The sequence below is a fragment of the Cryptomeria japonica genome, chromosome 3 (genome assembly GCF_030272615.1).
Source record: "Cryptomeria japonica chromosome 3, Sugi_1.0, whole genome shotgun sequence".
Lineage (NCBI taxonomy): Eukaryota > Viridiplantae > Streptophyta > Pinopsida > Cupressales > Cupressaceae > Cryptomeria > Cryptomeria japonica.
The window spans coordinates 30,005,829-30,023,924 of NC_081407.1; the positions used below are offsets into that span (position 1 = coordinate 30,005,829).

General features: G+C 36.5%; 1 protein-coding gene across 1 annotated transcript; it reads right to left on the reverse strand.

The window, feature by feature from the left end:
* Window positions 1-986: 986 nt before the first annotated feature.
* Window positions 987-7,362, reverse strand: LOC131873934 (probable pathogenesis-related protein ARB_02861). Its single transcript, XM_059217115.1, has 2 exons — window positions 7,137-7,362; window positions 987-1,243 (listed from the first exon to the last, which is right to left on the reverse strand). Exons 1-2 carry the CDS (start codon window positions 7,360-7,362, stop codon window positions 987-989), a joined length of 483 nt encoding a protein of 160 aa, XP_059073098.1.
* Window positions 7,363-18,096: the final 10,734 nt, after the last annotated feature.

Sequence of the window (18,096 nt, forward strand, 5' to 3'; positions counted from 1 at the left end):
TCAGTCTTAGTCTTACCACAACCCTGCAAGATTGATCTTTGCTGTTTGAACTTCATCAGAAAGTCCTCAATAGAAGGAAACGAATCAGGTACCAAGGAAGTTAACTCTGCCTCAAGTTGCAAAGCTCTGAACTCATTGATAGTACCAAAAAGTCCTTCAAACTTGATCCAAATGGCTCGAGGAGTGAGACAACCCTCAAGATGAAACTGAAGACTGTCGGAAATGTGTAAAGCCATCAATCCCATAGCCTAATCCATATTGTTCCTGTGCTGCATAATCTCAAAAGGACGTGTCAACTGAGGCTGAACCTCATCCAAACAGGACCATAACCCTTTTGACTGAAGAAGAGTCATCATGCGACCCTTCCAAGTGTGGTAATTATGCAGTGTGAGAGATTCAATAGGTCTGTCTGCCATCCTGTGAACTGTGCCTCAACTGCTTTGAATTTTTAATTATTATTAAGTGGTCTTTCAGAACTAGACAGAAGATGCAGAAGGGGGTTTGATTTTTTTTTGTATTGGTGTTTGTAAATTCTGGTTTTCTAATGTAAATAACAGAAAGCAAGAGAAAACACCCCCCCACAATGCAAAAAACTAATCCCCAGTACAAATTGAAAGCCAGAAAATGATAGAAAGCAATAACGGGTTGAGACAAAATTTGGAGCACCTGAAGATTTTTTTGATGAAATAGACTATATATCTGGAAAGAGCACAGAACCACCTTTCCGACGCCTATTCGCTTTCAAAAAACGGAGTCCGTATGCAAAAGATATGGCTCCTGGAGTGCAAAAAACTTGCTCTGACTTTGACTGGCAAAAAAAACTACAAAATGGCAAAATTAGAAAAAAAAAGTCCTGCATTAATTAGATTCATCTCGGAACCAGCTTTCCAACGCCTATTCGTTTTCGAAAAATAGAGATCGGACGCCCAAGTTATGCCCGATTTTGTAAAACTGCTCCTAAAGGGCCCAAATAGGCCCCTAAGTCCTTAAGGGCTTAAAAAAATCAGCCCCTGGTCCTCTGGGCGACCAGGGGCGGGCGCAGGAGGTGGCAGCACGTGGGCGGCGCGGCTGGTGGTGGGCGGCACGCTGGCTGGGCGCGAGCGGGCTGGCGGCGGCGCGCGGGCTGCTGGCGGCGGGCGGGCTGCGGGTGCTGCGCCGACGGCACGACAGAGGATACCGCCGGCGACGGCGGTGGCCTGGCGGAGGGGTCCGCTGGGAAGCAGCGGCGCGCTGGCTAGACTGGCTGCACATTTTTTAATAAAAAACCCTACATTTTTTAATATTTTTTTTGAATGTTTTTTTAATATTTCCACCTCGGTTTTCGTGCCCTAGGGTCGTACGACCTTGGGGCCAAAAAAAATTTGCCTCTTGGTGCAACTGTGTCCAAATCGGATGAATTTTATATGGAAATAGGGGTTTTTGGGCGCTACGAGCTCAACGGTGAGGTCTATTTGGGCTCAAAGTGCACTGAAAAAAATACCCCCTATTCCAAAATAAAAAACAGAAGACAAACACAGATCTGATGCAACCAAAACCTGGATCTCAAAATCTTTCAAAAGTCTGAACAAGCTGCAGCAGATCCAACTCTGATACCATGTAGGATTTGAGAAATACAAATCCACAGAACCCAAAAGAAACCTGCATGCAAGAAACCTGTCACAGAGAAAGAGAGAGAACGAATACAAGGGTTTTGGCTCTGACAAAGAGAAAAGATGTATTATCAGAGAAAAATGAATCAAGAATATGAATAATACAAGAGATCAATCCTTATAAAGGAGATCAACACTAAAAGGAAAACCTAACCCTAAGGTGTGAGCATTTAATAATTAAATATTAATTATTAAATGACTAATGTATGCATAAAGAGAAATCTCAAGAGGAGAGAAAAGTTAATTAATTACTTTACTCTAACATTACCGACCTAATTGATTTGTATTTAAGGTCGATGAAGCTATTTGTAAGAGTGTTGGCAAAGTGTTGGCTGAAAACTAGTTGAGTGTGTCGTTGCCTAACCGGAGAATGGATCTATAGTTTGTGTAAAGGTAGATTGAAGCTTAAAAGGATCTGATCAAGCAAATGTAGTGCTATTTAGACAGATAAAAAAAACCTATTGTTTTCTAACAATTATAGTAGAATTGAAATCCCCTAACCAGGTAAGATCTAACAAACTTGGTTACTTATTAAATCCTCTAATAAGGTGGTCCATTAGCTTAGATTCTCAAACCCTCTATCGAGGTTACTCCTAACAGAGTATTTTGCTTTTTCATCAAGGCATTTTGTAAATCCTTTAACTAGGTGATTCCTAACAGAATCAGTTCTTAACAGGACTTATTGTAAAAAATTTAACAGGCTTGGCTTCTAACAGGGTGAACTTCAGAAGAGTTTAGATAGCTATCCTTGTGAGTCTCATCTCACCGTGGTTTTTACCTATTTGGGTTTTCCACGTATAAACATTTGTGTCAAGTGGTGAATGTTTTTGTGGTTCTGATCTTATTGGATTGATTACTTAGCTATTCTGATAAGGCATGATAACTGGAAGCATTGAGAGATTGAATATTTTGAGATATGATTAAGCATTTTCATGTTTACAGGATTGAAGTTGTTTATTGTTAAGTTGTTATAACAGTTAACCGGTTGATGTTGAGTATTGATCTTGATAGTGAAAGTTTACTTTGTGAGTTTGATTTTCAGATTGGGAAGTTTGTATCAGTTTTTTAGTATACTGATTCACCCCCCCCTCTCAGTATTCTACCAGATACTTATTCTTTCATCATACCATCAATGACAACTTGTAAGCATTTCTCATGCATCAATCTTCACTAGATCAGTGTCTCTTGCCAACAATCTCCCCCTTTGGCATTGATGGCAACATTGTGAAAAATGACACTATACACTCAAAGCTACAAAACTTCAAAACTTCAAAAATATCAAAAACTCTACAAACTCAACAAGCTCCCCCTATGGATTTGCACCATTTTTCACTTCTCTATCTCCCCCTTTGACAAAATGCTAAAGATAGGAATCCGCTAAAATTTATATACAGGGATATATACAATTGCTTACAAAAATTTGAAGATATCAGCAAAAAATGTCTCTAAGCTCAACAAGTTGTTATCCCAACCCTTCTTCAACCTCTCCAAAATACTGATATTTCACTGAAAAGATAGGCATGCATCTTTGCTCCTCTTCTATCTACTGGAGAACTCTTATTTAGAGCATCATTTCTATCTTGCATACTGTTGATCAGTGAATCTATCTGAGGAGTGATAAGGCTTCTTACTTCTCCCATTCTGCCTAAAATTTAGGCCTTGTTTTGATTTAAACTCTTAATCTTATTGAATATACTCATAACTCATGCTTCAAAATTGCTAGTCGGGACTGATTGAGGTGCATAAGACTGAGACATGCTATCTAGCTGGCCTTCACACTCTTTTATTTTCTTGTCGATGTCAATGGTAAACTTTGACAAAATTAGACATGACTTTTATATTTGACCACCTTCATCTAATACATCTTGTATATTCTTCATAACAGTTATCAAGCTCACCCTATCTCCCTCAATCATCTTCAAAAATGTTCTCAATCTCATAGCATTAAATTGAGTCAAAATTCTTGCATATGTTGCCTTCTCCAAAGACACAAAATGAGAGTCTACAATATTGAGCATGCTCGTAAGCTTATTGGAGAGAGTATCTGGTTTCAAGGAGGGCAAAATTTTCTCCAATACATCTGCTGCCAAGGTTATCGACTCTTTATCTAAGAAAGAAGTTAGATTGGAGTATGTATCTACAAAGGAACATATTGTATATATCTTCACATGCAAAGCCTTTTCCTATAGATACATTTGTATATCTGAGAGAGAAATTAGGGGTGATTGCCCCCCCTGGTGTGAACTGGATGTATTGAGTTGCATCGATCCGGTGGACTTCATAGTCTTATCTTATTATCTGGATTGATGACTGGTGTTGTTATTCCAGAGGAGTAGTTAGTGTGTGATTCAATTGTTCAGATTTGTAAGTTTTTTCTAATGGGGAGAGATTATGTGAGAGTGAGAGAAGTATGGTGTGTATGTGTTTTTGGCATTGATGTCAAAGGGGGAGAGATGCATGTGAAAAACTATCTTATCTATCTGAGGTAGAGAGCTATGTGTGTATGATCTCAGGGGGAGATTGTTGGAGTTGTTTTCTTTCTTTGAATTTATTGTTTTTCACATTCATATGTTGCGATCAATGCCAGATGGGGATATTGTTGGATATTAGAGTTGTTAGAATGTGTTATTGTCATTGATTTCAACATATTCTTGTGTTGCAGAGAGTTGAGTTGGTTTGGTTGCAGATATGCTAATGTAGATAAAAGAGATAGTTGGTGAAATAAAGAGTGTAGGAGGGAAAGTGGAAGATGCCACAGTGATCAGTAAGGTACTGAGAACCCTGCTACCGGTCTATGCTATCCTAGTTGCAATTATTCAGGAGCTGAAATCCATTGACAAAACTAAGGTAACTCTCGACTCTATCATTGGCAAACTTACTGTTTTTATGTTAAATTGCTATGATAGTATTGTACAGAAATCCGAATTTGCATTCAGAGCTTCTGTCTCTAACCCATTTGTGAGAAAAAGTAGAGATACTTGTCATAGCTATGAATCTAGATCCAGCCACCTATCGACCTCTTCTCCACCAATACCAGATAGAAGAGAAAGTACTTTAATTTAATGCCATCAGGATAAAAGGCTTTAATCAAGACAGATAAATGGCATGCAACTGTATCTATTTAGAATGCATTACCCAAACAGCGCAATCGATCAGTCGCACACAAAGTTCCACAAGTGTGATCTTTTTCAAATCCTAATATGATTTCTATCTCGACAAACTCTAGAGTAGCCACCTGACTTGGCCCCACCCAAACCAAGATCCATTTTTCCCATTTTTCAAGAATGTATTTCTCTTCACCATCTTGCAGTTTCCCTTGTGAATTTTCAATTATAGTGCAGAGTTCTTCACGAAGGACACCACCACATCATCTAGAGTCTATGCTTTAATTTTTTTCTTTGATCCCATGGAGGTCGATAGTCCTGGGGGGAGAGGTAATGCTTGAAATTGCCCTTCTATTGGGAGATTGTGCACATAACCTCTTGGTCTTTTGAAAGCTGAAAATTACTTCAAGTCCACCAACTCTAGTTCCACACTATAGAAATTTTTGGATATTGACTTCCAAATATCCTTTGATGCAAAAGCATCATTCTCATAATAGAAAAAAGGTTCTCCTTGCATGAACACATTGGTTTCCTCCAAGCGTGGCCCAATAGGTTTCACAGGAACTCCAAAATGAGTTAGTCCCTCCGGACATAAATTAGAGACGTCACATCACACACTACAGACATTGTTTGTTTGTATTGCATACTCTCTATGTATTTATCACCCTTTAACACTTTCCTCTGGTTTTCTCCAATTTCTCTCTTCTAGGCAGTGGATGAGCTTGTTTCCATGTCATTCAAGATAATGCCTGCTTGCTTTCTTTTACGAAATTTGCTTGCACATGACTCTTTAGCTTGTATGTTTTGCTTTCGTATAGATATAAATTTTAATTCATGCTCAAATAATAATTAAATAAAATAAGCATTTTTAAAGAAAAGATTTAGTCATTCGATGTTACATATTATCTAGCATAAAGATCCTAGACAATTCTTGGAGAAAGGAAACATCATTGATAATCATTTTTTACAAATAACACTGAATCAAATAAATAATAAATGTTTTATGCAATTTTTAAAAGTAGAACTCATTCAATGCTTTCATGCACCAACGACAAAGCCGTTTGACCCACATCATCTCTCGTCGTCGAAATTTTGATGACAACTAATGAAACATCCAACAAGGATGTTGTATATTTGATGTCACTTCCATATCGGACAGTCGTTGAGGAGCAAGCAAAGCATCCGTCTGAATTCTGAAGGTAATACGCCAAAATTTGTGGCTAGGGGAGAAAATATAGCCGTCGTCGGAGGAGTTCATAACATCATCGGACGACCGACGCAAATGACATCATCGAGAAGCCCGACGGTAAAGTTGGTCGGAAGTCCGACGTGGTGTCATTGCAAATCAGACAATTAGCCATCGAAAATTAGGCCCAAATGTACTAGTGCTAGTAACGAGATTCTGATTGTCATCATACAGATAACAAGGAAGGTTAGCAATCTTGGCAGAAATGAGATCAATCTCACCATCACCTTCCTTCTGTTCTCGATCCAACTTTGCTATCATCAACTTTATTGTCTCTTTCCTGTAAGATAGTAGCGACAAGATTTGGATATATTTTTCTCTTGAAGGAACCACTTTATTTTCAATGAGAACGTCTATTTTGAAGTCCTCCATTTTTCTCCAAAGTGTTGTACTTTTTTCAATATTTTCAATCTCCTGAGATAGTGAAGTTTTAACACTTTGTATTTGACTTTGGATCACTTCAAAATGTGTCAACAACCCAACTGTTGAACTTAGGAGATGAGACCCTTCTGACTTTAGTCGTTCTATCCACTGGTCAACCACTCAGCCCTTGGCTCCTACCTGGTCAATTTTATTAAGAGCTTCAATGTCTATTGAGGATCCTATGGGCTTAACTTCTTGAGAGGATTGGGTAACTTTCAGAAGAACATTAGTCAATTGTTCACATTTTTGTTTTAATTCATTTTTCTCATCCCTCTCTTGATCAAGTCTTTTTATCAAAGAGTTTAAAGCCGTCTAAGAATCTAGCTTAACACTTTTAATGTGTCTCTTGCCCAAGCTCTACAGTCTGCATGATGTAATCCTCGGGTGGTATATCATCCTTATTCTTATCCGATGATGGCACCATGACCTCAGCATACTTCCTTTTAGAGGTCGGGTCTACTAGCACCCGAGAAACAATCTTTGGCTTCTTTGTTCCTTTGGGCCTTGGAGGAACCAATTGCTCAAAGTGAAACTCACCATGGGAAATCACCTGTTTCTTCCTCTTAGGTGATACTACCTCCATCCAAGGTGGTAATTCAGGATTAGCTGGTGGGGTAATAGCTTCTTGTTGAGTGTCACTTGGTATTTCAGGAGCATGCTGGCTTGAACTGGTAGTAGTGACTAATATCAATGTTGAAGTATCTAGTGATATACCTGTTGATGCAGCAATAGCTATTGATGCTGACCCTTCTTCAATTATGACCACAAAGGGGAAAGTGGAGGATGCAGTTGTAACAACTTGAGTGGTAACCAGAGGTGGAATTTTTGTTATAACTGTCATAGTAGAAATAACTTCAGTGCTTACCTGAGATGGAATCTCTGTTATAACCACTGTAGGAGGCAAGGTCATCATTTGTTGTTCCATGAATGCTTTCTCCATAGATTCAGGAAACTCCAATATTCAAGATTCAAGAGTGGGTGAAGGAATATCATTAACGCTGGAAAAGTTGGATAGTGCGAAGAATTGTTGAGTAGTCTCTAATTGAGTCATGCAAATGCCCAGGTCTTCATCATCGAATTCCTCTTCCTCTTGATCAAAATCAGAATCGATGGAATGAATAATCACTTGTGAAAGAGTTGGTGCCTGTGTAGTGGCTGGAACATTAACTTCACCAAGATGTGATATTTCTTCAACTTGTGTTTCCTCTTGTTGAGGAATTTCACCTTCTTCCACCTCTTTCTCTTTTCCAGTATCTCCAGCAGTTTGTTGTTCTGGCTCCTTCATAATTGTCTCATGTGCTGCTAAGGATGATTTAGCTTTCTTGGACCCTTTAATTGTGAACTTGATTTTGGGTCATTTCCCCTTGGATTGCATTACAGGAGCTGAGAATAATGCTTGTGAATCTACTTTGGCCTTGGTTCTTGTTTTAGCCGTAACTATCTTACCAGCCAGACCATCATTATTATTGTCATCTCCAGAACTAGCAAGAAGTTGTTTCATTCTGAGATTATTTTTAAGAAACCATGCATTAGTGTTTGCCAAAATAGGAGAAATTCTTTGAGTGATAGATTTACTTTCCTTTTTTGACCATTGCATCGGTGGGAGAGGGCAGTCGACAATCTTCTTTTCATAATAGACAGGGTCTATTATGTCATCAGTGTCTTCCATGGTCATTGGGATCTTTGCTAAATCCAAATCTTCAATTTGTTCCAGGGTAAGACAACTAAAATCCATCCTTCTTATATCTTCTTCATTTTGACAGTCCGCCCATACATCTTCAAATCTATAGACATGGGTGTAACTCCTCTTGAGTTTGTTCTTCATGCCATGAAAATCAAAATTGTTTCATGCCTTGAATCTTCTCATGGTATTCCATTGCATTTATTCCTCCATGTTTTTGGCTTTGGGGTTGGTTAGGACTAGGTACCTGCCAATTGATTCTGGGAACTTCAACCCAGTCCTATGTGCTTGTGATTGCTTTTCATGCACATAGATTAGTTGCCGACACAACTCCATGAGAACGATCTTTTTAGAAGGATACCTTGGTAGAATAAAGGGTTCACTTGAGAAACATCAGATCCGAATGTAAGTGAATGTTAGGAACTAAAGGAAAACGCATCCAAAATGAGACACCCTATTATATGCAGCCTTTGATAATATTTTCTTCTCCAGGCTCTTATCCAACATGCACTTCCACATAGCAAAGAAGGCATCATTAACTCTTCTAAAGTGGCTACCTTGATTCTTGATCGTAAGTTGATCATAGTATTCCTAGACAGGAACTAATCTCCTGTCACCTTTAGTAGACAAACCTAGATATTGCCTCATGGAAGTGGTTGCATAAACTAGGTAGGAAGTCATATAAAATTTCAACATTACTTTGACTTCTTTCAACTGTGTACAGAGTGTTGGTATTTTGGTATGGTTTTGTCATTGATGTCAACACCTACTAAACACTTATCAACTCTAGCACTTTGGAGAATCAGCAACATTCACTGGCAAGCAAGTGACTCATGCACAGTCACTAGTATCTAGTACACTGGCAAGATATAATGATCAGCGGCACTTGGAATGATATGGAAAGCACTTGGTAATGTCAAAAGTTCAATAATTTACCTTTGTCTCCTATCATATGACGTGAGCATCCTGAATCAATGATCCATTCATCCTTTACTTCAATTTTAGCTACCGGGGCATGTACTACTGGTTGAGCACTAGGTGCCGGTTGATCTTCTATTATAGCAACAAAAACTCATCCATTGTCTGTTGGATCCTCATCAGAATCATCAGTCACACCTTCATCAGCAATGTAACCAGATTTGTCTTTATTCTTCTTAAATCTATATCTCTGATATTCAGGGTTAGGCTTGTATGTTCTTCTAGCTTCTTCTCTTAGTCTAGCATGTCTATCAGGGCATCTCGAAGCCATATGAGCAATTTTATTACAGTTAAAACATTTAAAGGGTGCTTTACCTTCGTATTTACTTCCAACTGGACCTTTAGACATTTTCCTTGCAAATAGTGCTTCAAGTTCTTCATTCTCTTTCCTGCTTTCTTCAAGTTCTCTTGCACAAAAGGCTTTCCAATCAGATTTGTCAAATGATGGAGTAGATGATGTTGATTCTTTAAAGGCCAAATCTATCTTTATAGTAGCAACAGGACCAAATTCTTCAATTTCAAAAGTTGAAAGTTTCCCAATCAATGTATCCCTAGTAACTGATGTATTAGGCATTGTTCTTAACTCATTTATAGCAGTGACTTTCATTTTATATGCCGGTGGCAATCCTCTTAAAACTTTTGAAACAATTTCATCTTCACTTAAGGTTCCTCCACAACATTTAATACCCAAACAATCTCATTTGCTCTTTCCATAAAAGCAGAAATCCTTTCATCTTCTTCCATTTTTAGATGTTCATACCTGATCCGGAAGATTTCAAGTTTTGCAATTTTGACTATGTAATCTCCTTCATTCAATGTTTCCAAATGATCCCAAATAGCTTTAGCAGTAGACCTATCTGATAGTCCCATGATTTGTTGATCTGATAATACGCTCAAAAGTGCTTCTCTTGCTTTGCAATCATTTTCCTCATCTTTAGTCAAGTTAGCTGGACTAGGCTGGCCTTGTATAACAGTAGTATAACCATTCTTTGTAACATCCCAGATGTCCTTCCCAATGCAATTTAGATGTGTCTCCATTCTGATCTTCCATATGCCATAGTTGGTTCCATCAAGTTTAGGACCGTCCTTCCTGAAATAGTTAGTAGACATTGGATCTCCTCAAGCTGTAAAATTCTGCAGAAGAGGACTAAGCTCTGATACCAATTGTTAGGTCTCGGAGGAAACTAAGATGGGGGGTGAATCAGTTGTCAAATAAATTCAAATAAAAAACAACTTAACCAACTTAATGCTTAATACCGATAAACTAGTTTAATATGCGGGTAGACAGTTTTAACAGTTAATTGCTATACCGGTAAGGATTAGTGCATGAAACATAAAGACAAAGTCATCCACAACACATAACACCAATATTTGTACATGGAAACCCTATAAGGGGAAAAACCATGGTGGGAAACCTTACCCACAATCAAATGATACTACTGCAGATAGTAAGTGTACATAAATGGGGTCTGCACATGCAAAAAGGCCAAGCGCCTAGAGCTCACTGCTCAATCACAAAATGGGAGTCACATTTACTACAGTTGGATGGTTAAATCCAATAAGAATGTACTGCACAAAATATCATCTTCATATGCTGGATTCAGTACCAGTGTAGTTCTGATTGTCTTCACAAAAACCCTCCTTCAATCTTCAAATGATGTCTGCATGTATAGCTCTGCTTATTCTCACATATACCTTCACACAATCCTTTTTTTCACATTCCACATTTGATCTTAAAAATAAGATCTTACATTTATACCATAACCTAAGACCAATTTTAGTAGGTCGGCTCTACAAGATATTACAATAAAAACATTTTACAAACAATACAATATCTAATGCAATAACTGATTGAACATGTTAGCTTAATGCATTTACAACAATAATTAATCATCTCCATAGCGTGTCGTGCTGATCTGGAAAAGATAAACCTGTCGATGTAACCCTAGACCTATTTGCCGGTAACAAAAAATATGCAAATATGAATATAACAATAAACAAAACTCCAGGACAAAGTGTAATACAATGGAGGCTTAGTGATGCAGAGCATCTATCACAAACCATAAAACCTTCATTCAAGGGTAGACTTTAAACTTGAATCAAGAGGTGCATATAAAAAGATCAATCACTCTTCTCAACTCCAAACCAATTCAAAAGGTTATATTACATCCCTTAAACCCTTCATTCAATATTTCAGATCATAAAATTCACCATAACATGAGAGAACAAATTCTTATTTGTCATGGAATACCCTAGTTCAGGGTTTCATCCTTTAAAAAATGTTTTCACCAAAATAATCACAAAATAATCAATTTGTAACCAAATTAAGTAAGAAAAAAAAATTTGGAAATAAGATTCAGAGACCTTTCCAACACATATAGTCTCTCTTCATTAATATTCCTCATGTGACCACACCAAATTCTGCAACCGAACTGTTGTTGCCTTCACCAATCTGTCTTTCACCATGAACTGTAACAAATAGTCAACAATAAAATTTTACTTATTTCTTATAAAGACAATCACTTGGGTCATAATTTATATTACTAAGTTAAACAAGTTCTCTCCAAATTTCAGCCATATCCAACGGTTAAATCAAAAGTTATGATCATTTTCCCAAAACCAGGTAACCCTTGGCAGGGTTTTGACAATTATTGTAAAAACAAACATATCTTGCCAAATATTCCACAAAAATGCATAAGAAAGGATTCATCTGAAATATATTTCATTAATATATAATTCAATAACATCTACATACAAAATTACACCAAATGTGATCCTCCATGGATCTATGGCAGCCATAGATTCCTTAAAACCTCATGACAGTTTGAGGGTTTGATGGATAATCTTTGTCAAATCCCCTCCAAACTGATCTACCTTCTTGATTTCGACCAAACATGGTTTTATAAACCATTTCCAACTCTTTTATAACTACTCCAACCACCTCATAACCAATGGATTTCATTTTTACACTTTTGTTGCACTTTTTGGCAATATTGCAACTTTGCAATTTTTACAATTTTTGACATAAATGACTCTAACTCTTACATGGACACTTTTAAAACTTCAATATGGACCAAATATGATATCTTTGGACAAAATGGCTCATTTATCCTTATATATTATGATTCAATTGACTCAAATAACCTTAATACATTATGAATGACTCAAATACAATAAATTGTTCATATTATAACTTTTGACCTCCTGGTATGCTTGTGTGCTTAGGTGCCTCTACACCATACTCCCGACCTTGAAAAGTTCCCAAGTCCCTTAGAAACATGGGTACAATGACCTGCAAGAAAAATTTTGAGTGAAAATCTACACCTTTGTCTTCATCTTTACCTCTTTATGCCTCTTTATGTTGTTGCTTCCTTCTCAAACAATCTCTTCGTGACTCCTACCAATGGAGTTTGTAGTGGCTAACATCCAAGTTCTTTTACCAACCATAAGTCCACCTCTCCATGTTGCATCACCTCACCAACAACCTCCTTGCCTCACCTAGGAGTTCTCCTCTTTTCCTCTCTCCCTAGTCTCTTGGCAATCAATGGACCATCCCATGGCCCTGGACCATCCCTTTGGCCCTTGACAGACCTTCCTTGTCTGCCTTCTTGCAGCTAGATGGATGAGAACCTTGCAACCAAAAACTCATCAGAAAAAACTAAATAAAAAATCCTTCATGGATAGGTCTTGGTGTGGATTTCCTCCTTTGGCACTCTACCCACACACTCAGGCTCTTCTAGCTTGGATACCAATTTGATGCAGAGCATCTATCACAAACCATAAAACCTTCATTCAAGGGTAGACTTTAAACTTGAATCAAGAGGTGCATATAAAAAGATCAATCACTCTTCTCAACTCCAAACCAATTTAAAAGGTTATATTACATCCCTAAAACCCTTCATTCAATATTTCAGATCATAAAATTCACCATAACATGAGAGAACAAATTCTTATTTGCCATGGAATACCCTAGTTCAGGGTTTCATCCTTTAAAAAATGTTTTCACCAAAATAATCACAAAATATTCAATTCGTAACTAAATTAAGTAAGAAAAAAAAAATTGGAAAGAATATTCAGAGACCTTTCCAACACATATAGTCTCTCTTCATTAATATTCCTCATGTGACCACACCAAATTCTGCAATTGGATTGTTGTTGCCTTCACCAGTTTGTCTTTCACCATGAACTGTAACAAACAGTCAACAATAAAATTTTACTTATTTCTTTTAAAGACAATCTCTTCAGTCATAATTTATATTACTGAGTTAAACAAGTTCTCTCCAAATTTCAGCCATATCCAACAGCTAAATCAAAAGTTATGATCATTTTCCCAAAACCAGGTAACCCTTGGCAGGGTTTTGACAATTATTGTAAAAACAAACATATCTTGCCAAATACTCCACAAAAATGCATAAGAAAGGATTCATCTGAAATATATTTCATTAATCTATAATTCAATAACATCTACATACAAAATTACACCAAATGTGATCCTCCATGGATCTATGACAGCCATAGATTCCTTAAAACCTCATGACAGTTTGAGGGTTTGATGGATAATCTTTGGCAAATCCCCTCCAAACTGATCTACCTTCTTGATTTCGACCAAACATGGTTTTATAAACCATTTCCAACTCCTTTATAACTACTCCAACCACCTCATAACCAAAGGATTTCATTTTTACACTTTTGTTGCACTTTTTGGCAATATTGCAACTTTGCAATTTTTACAATTTTTGACATAAATGACTCTAACTCTTACATGGACACTTTTAAAACTTCAATATGGACCAAATATGATATCTTTGGACAAAATGGCTCATTTAGCCTTATATATTATGATTCAATTGACTCAAATAACCTTAATACATTATGAATGACTCAAATACAATAAATTGTTCATATTATGACTTTTGACCTCTTGGTATGCTTGTGTGCTTAGGTGCCTCTGCACCACTTAGTGAGATTTGGAGATGACAAATCTTGTTCGATCAAAGGTAAGGGTACAATATCTCTTGATGGTAACATAACACTGACAATGTTTACTATGTTGAAGGATTAAAGCATAATCTTTTGAGTGTTGGTCAATTAGTTGAGAAAGGATTTCAGTTACAATTTAAAAATGGAAAATGCAAAATCATGAATAGAACTGGTTTGGAAATTGCAACCAGTAATCAGACTAGAGGTAATATATTTCATTTGAATAACAGTGAAAAGACATGCTTGATTGCACATATAGATGAAAGTTGGTTATGGCATAAGAGACTCTGTCATGTAAACTTTGATTGCATGGTGAAAATCAGTACCACTAAGACAGTTAGAGATTTACCTAAAATTGTCAAACCTCAGAATGCAGTATGTAAGGAATGTCAATTTGGAAAACAAGTTAGAGCTAGTTTCAAAAGTATTCCAGAAAAATCTAATAATGCTCTTGATTTGATTCACACTGATTTATGTGGTCCAGCTAGAACTAAAATCTAACAAGGTGATAGATATTTTATGCTAATCATTGATGACTATTCTAGAATGTGTTGGGTTACTTTTCTTAGAGAAAAATCAGAAGCACTGGGAAAGTTCAAACTATTCAAAGCAATGGTTGAAAATGAAATCGGTAAGAAAATAAAATGTCTAAGATTAGATCAAGGAGGAAAATTTACATCTAAAGAATTTAATACATCCTGTGAAGTGAATGGAATCAGAAGACAGCTATCAGCACCTCGGACACCACAGCAGAATGGAGTTGTTGAAAGGAAAAATAGAACTATCTTGGATGTAGCAAGAAGTATGTTATCTGAAGAAAACCTACCACATGCATATTGGAGAGAAGCAGTCAGTACAACGGTCTATACATTCAACAAAGTTCACATCAAAGGTGAAACCGGTAAGACCCCTCATGAGCTATGGTTTGGTAATACTCCTACTCTTAAGTATTTCAAAATTTTTGGAAGTAAATGTTGTATCAAAAGAGATGAGTATATTGGCAAATTTGATCCTAGAAGTGATGAAGGAATATTTCTTGGTTATTCATCTAAGAGCAAGGCATATAGATGTTTTAACAAAAGATTGCAGAAAATTGTTGAAAGTACAAATGTAAAGATTGATGAACAATTCAGAGGAACTTCAAGGTATATAGACTCTAAACCGGCAACAAATTTTTTGGCAAATGAACCTACTCTAAATCCACTGGTATAGAATGAAGATCCAGTTACCCTGGTATCATCTGAGGATTCCACAGTAACTGAGGAACCACAACAAACAAAGACACCCCGATATGTAAGATTGAATCATTCTGAAGATCAAATAATTGGAAACAAGTTTAAAGAAGTTATGACAAGAGGAAGATTGGCAAATGAAGAGGTATGTCTTATTTCTCAAATTGAACCATCATCTGTTAATGAGGCATGTGAAGATAAATTTTGGCTTAAAGCTATGGAAGAAGAATTAGAACAAATTGAGAAAAATAACACTTGGACATTAGTTCCCCGGTCTAAAGATAAAAATGTAATTGGAACCAAATGGGTATTCAGAAACAAACTTAATGAATATGGTAAGGTTGTCAGAAATAAAGCAAGACTATTATGTAAGGGATATTCTCAGAAGGAAGGAGTTGATTACAATGAAACCTTTGCACGAGTAGCTAGAATTGAGGTAATCAGATTATTTTTGGCTTTTGCAGCACACAAGAACTACAAAGTTGATCAAATGGATATTAAATGTGCATTTTTGAATGGAGATCTTGAAGAGGAAGTCTACATTAAACAACTTGGTGGATTTTCTTTGACAGATGACAATGATATGTTTTGCAGGTTAAGAAAAGCTCTATATGGATTAAAGCAAGCTCCAAGAGCTTGGTATGCAAGATTGGATAAGTATCTTTTGAAGATTGGTTTTACTAAAGGAAATGTAGACAACAAATTATATTATAAAATAACTAATGATGAAATCTTGATTATAGAAGGATTTGTTGATGATATTATCTTTGGAGGAGAAGATGGATTATGTAAAGACTTTTCTATTAAAATGCAGCAAGAATTTGAAATGTCTATGATCGGAGAAATTAAATTCTTTTTAGGATTACAAATTTCACAGACTGATAGAGGTATATTCCTGAGTCAATCCAAGTACTTAAAAGAGTTACTAAAGAAATTTGGGATGGAGAACTCTAAACCGGTAAGCACACCTATGACAACAAATGACAAATTATCACAAAGGGATGAATCTACACTTGTTAATCCAACTAGATACAAATCTATGATAGGAGGTTTACTGTATTTGACACAAACTAGACTTGATATTATGAATGCAGTATGTATTGTTTCAAGATTTCAAAGTAATCTTAGAGAAAATCATGAATCAGCAGTAAAAAGGATTTTCCGGTACTTACAAGGCACTATAAATCTTGGATTATGGTATCCTAGAGATGAAAACTTTGAATTATGTGCATACACAGATGCAAATTGGGCAGGAGATGTGGATGATAGAAAAAGCACCACCAGCGGAGCATTCTTTCTTGGAAATAGATTAGTTTCTTGGTTGAGTAAGAAACAAAGTTGTACATCTTTATCAATAGCAGAATCAGAATATGTTGCAGCAACAACTAACTGTACACAGGTACTATGGCTTAAGCAAATGTTGAAAGACATAAAGGTAAAATGTAAGGAACCTATTACTATCTATTGTGACAATACTGCAGCAATTGATATATCTAAAAATCCGGTATTACATTCTAAAACCAAACATGTTTCTATCAAACTAAATTTTCTAAGGGAAAAAGTTGAAGCAAAGGAAATAAAACTAGTTTATATGAATACTAAAGAGAAGATTGTAGATATCTTTACTAAAGCTCTACCTAAGGAGACTTTGGAATATCTCAAAGATCAGCTTGGGGTCATACCCCCACCAGTAGAGACTTAGGAAGTTGATTGTCATCAGCCGGTAGAATTAACAGAGAAATCTTTTATTCCGGCTTTGATGGGAAGCTACTTCTCAAGGGGAGTAGCTGGTATATTGAATTGATTGGTATTTTGTATATGAACTTGGTTTTGTTGTAACTTTGGCATTTGATGTCAAAGGGGAAGAGATTGGTATGGAAAAACTTTGAAAAACACAAGGAAAACACATGTTGCTCCCAGGGGGAGAGATTGTTGTTTGGGAGAGATTATTACTCTCTGTATCTGTATTTTGATTTTTGGTTATGATCACTTTTTGGAGATTGTTGGTTTTTGGTATTTGGCATTTCTATTTTGGCACTTTGATGGTTTTTCCATCTTGTGTTGCCATCAATGCCAAAGGGGGAGATTGTTGGTATTTTGGTATGGTTTTGTCATTGATGTCAACACCTACTAAACACTTATCAACTCTGGCACTTTGGAGAATCAACAACATTTACCGGCAAGCAAGTGACTCATGCACAGTCACCAGTATCTGGTACACTGGCAAGATATAATGATCATTGACACTTGGAATGATATGGAAAACACTTGGTAATGTCGAAGAAATCGTGTGGACACTTTGTCCTGGAGTTTTGTTTATTGGTATATTCATATTTGCATATTTTCTATTACTGGCAAATAGGTCCAGGGTTACACTGCAGGTTTATCTTTTCTAGATCAGCACGACACGCTATGGAGATGATTAATTATTGTTGTAAATGCATTAAGCCGACATGTTCAATCGGTTATTGCATCGGATATTGTACTGTTTGTAAAATGTTTTTATTGTAGTATCTTGTAGAGCTTACCTACTAGAATTGGTCTTAGGTTATGGTATAAATGTAAGATCTTATTTGTAAGATCAAATGTGGAATGTGAAAAAAGGATTGTGTGAAGGTATATGTGAGAATAAGCAGAGCTATACACGCAGACATCATTTAAAGATTGAAGGAGGGTTTTTGTGAAGACAATCAGAACTACACCGGTATTGAATCTAGCATATGAAGATGCTATTTTGTGCAATACATTCTTATTGGATTTAACCATCCAACTGTAGTTAGTGTGACTCCCATTTTGTGATTGA

Coding starts and splice junctions, on each gene's coding strand:
- LOC131873934 (XM_059217115.1), bottom strand. CDS start 7,362: ATGGAGAAAGCATTCATGGAACAACAAATGATGACCTTGCCTCCTACA. Junction 1,244..7,136: donor AGCTATTGCTGCATCAACAG/GTATATCACTAG, acceptor AAAAATGTGCAG/CCAGTCTAGCCAGCGCGCCG.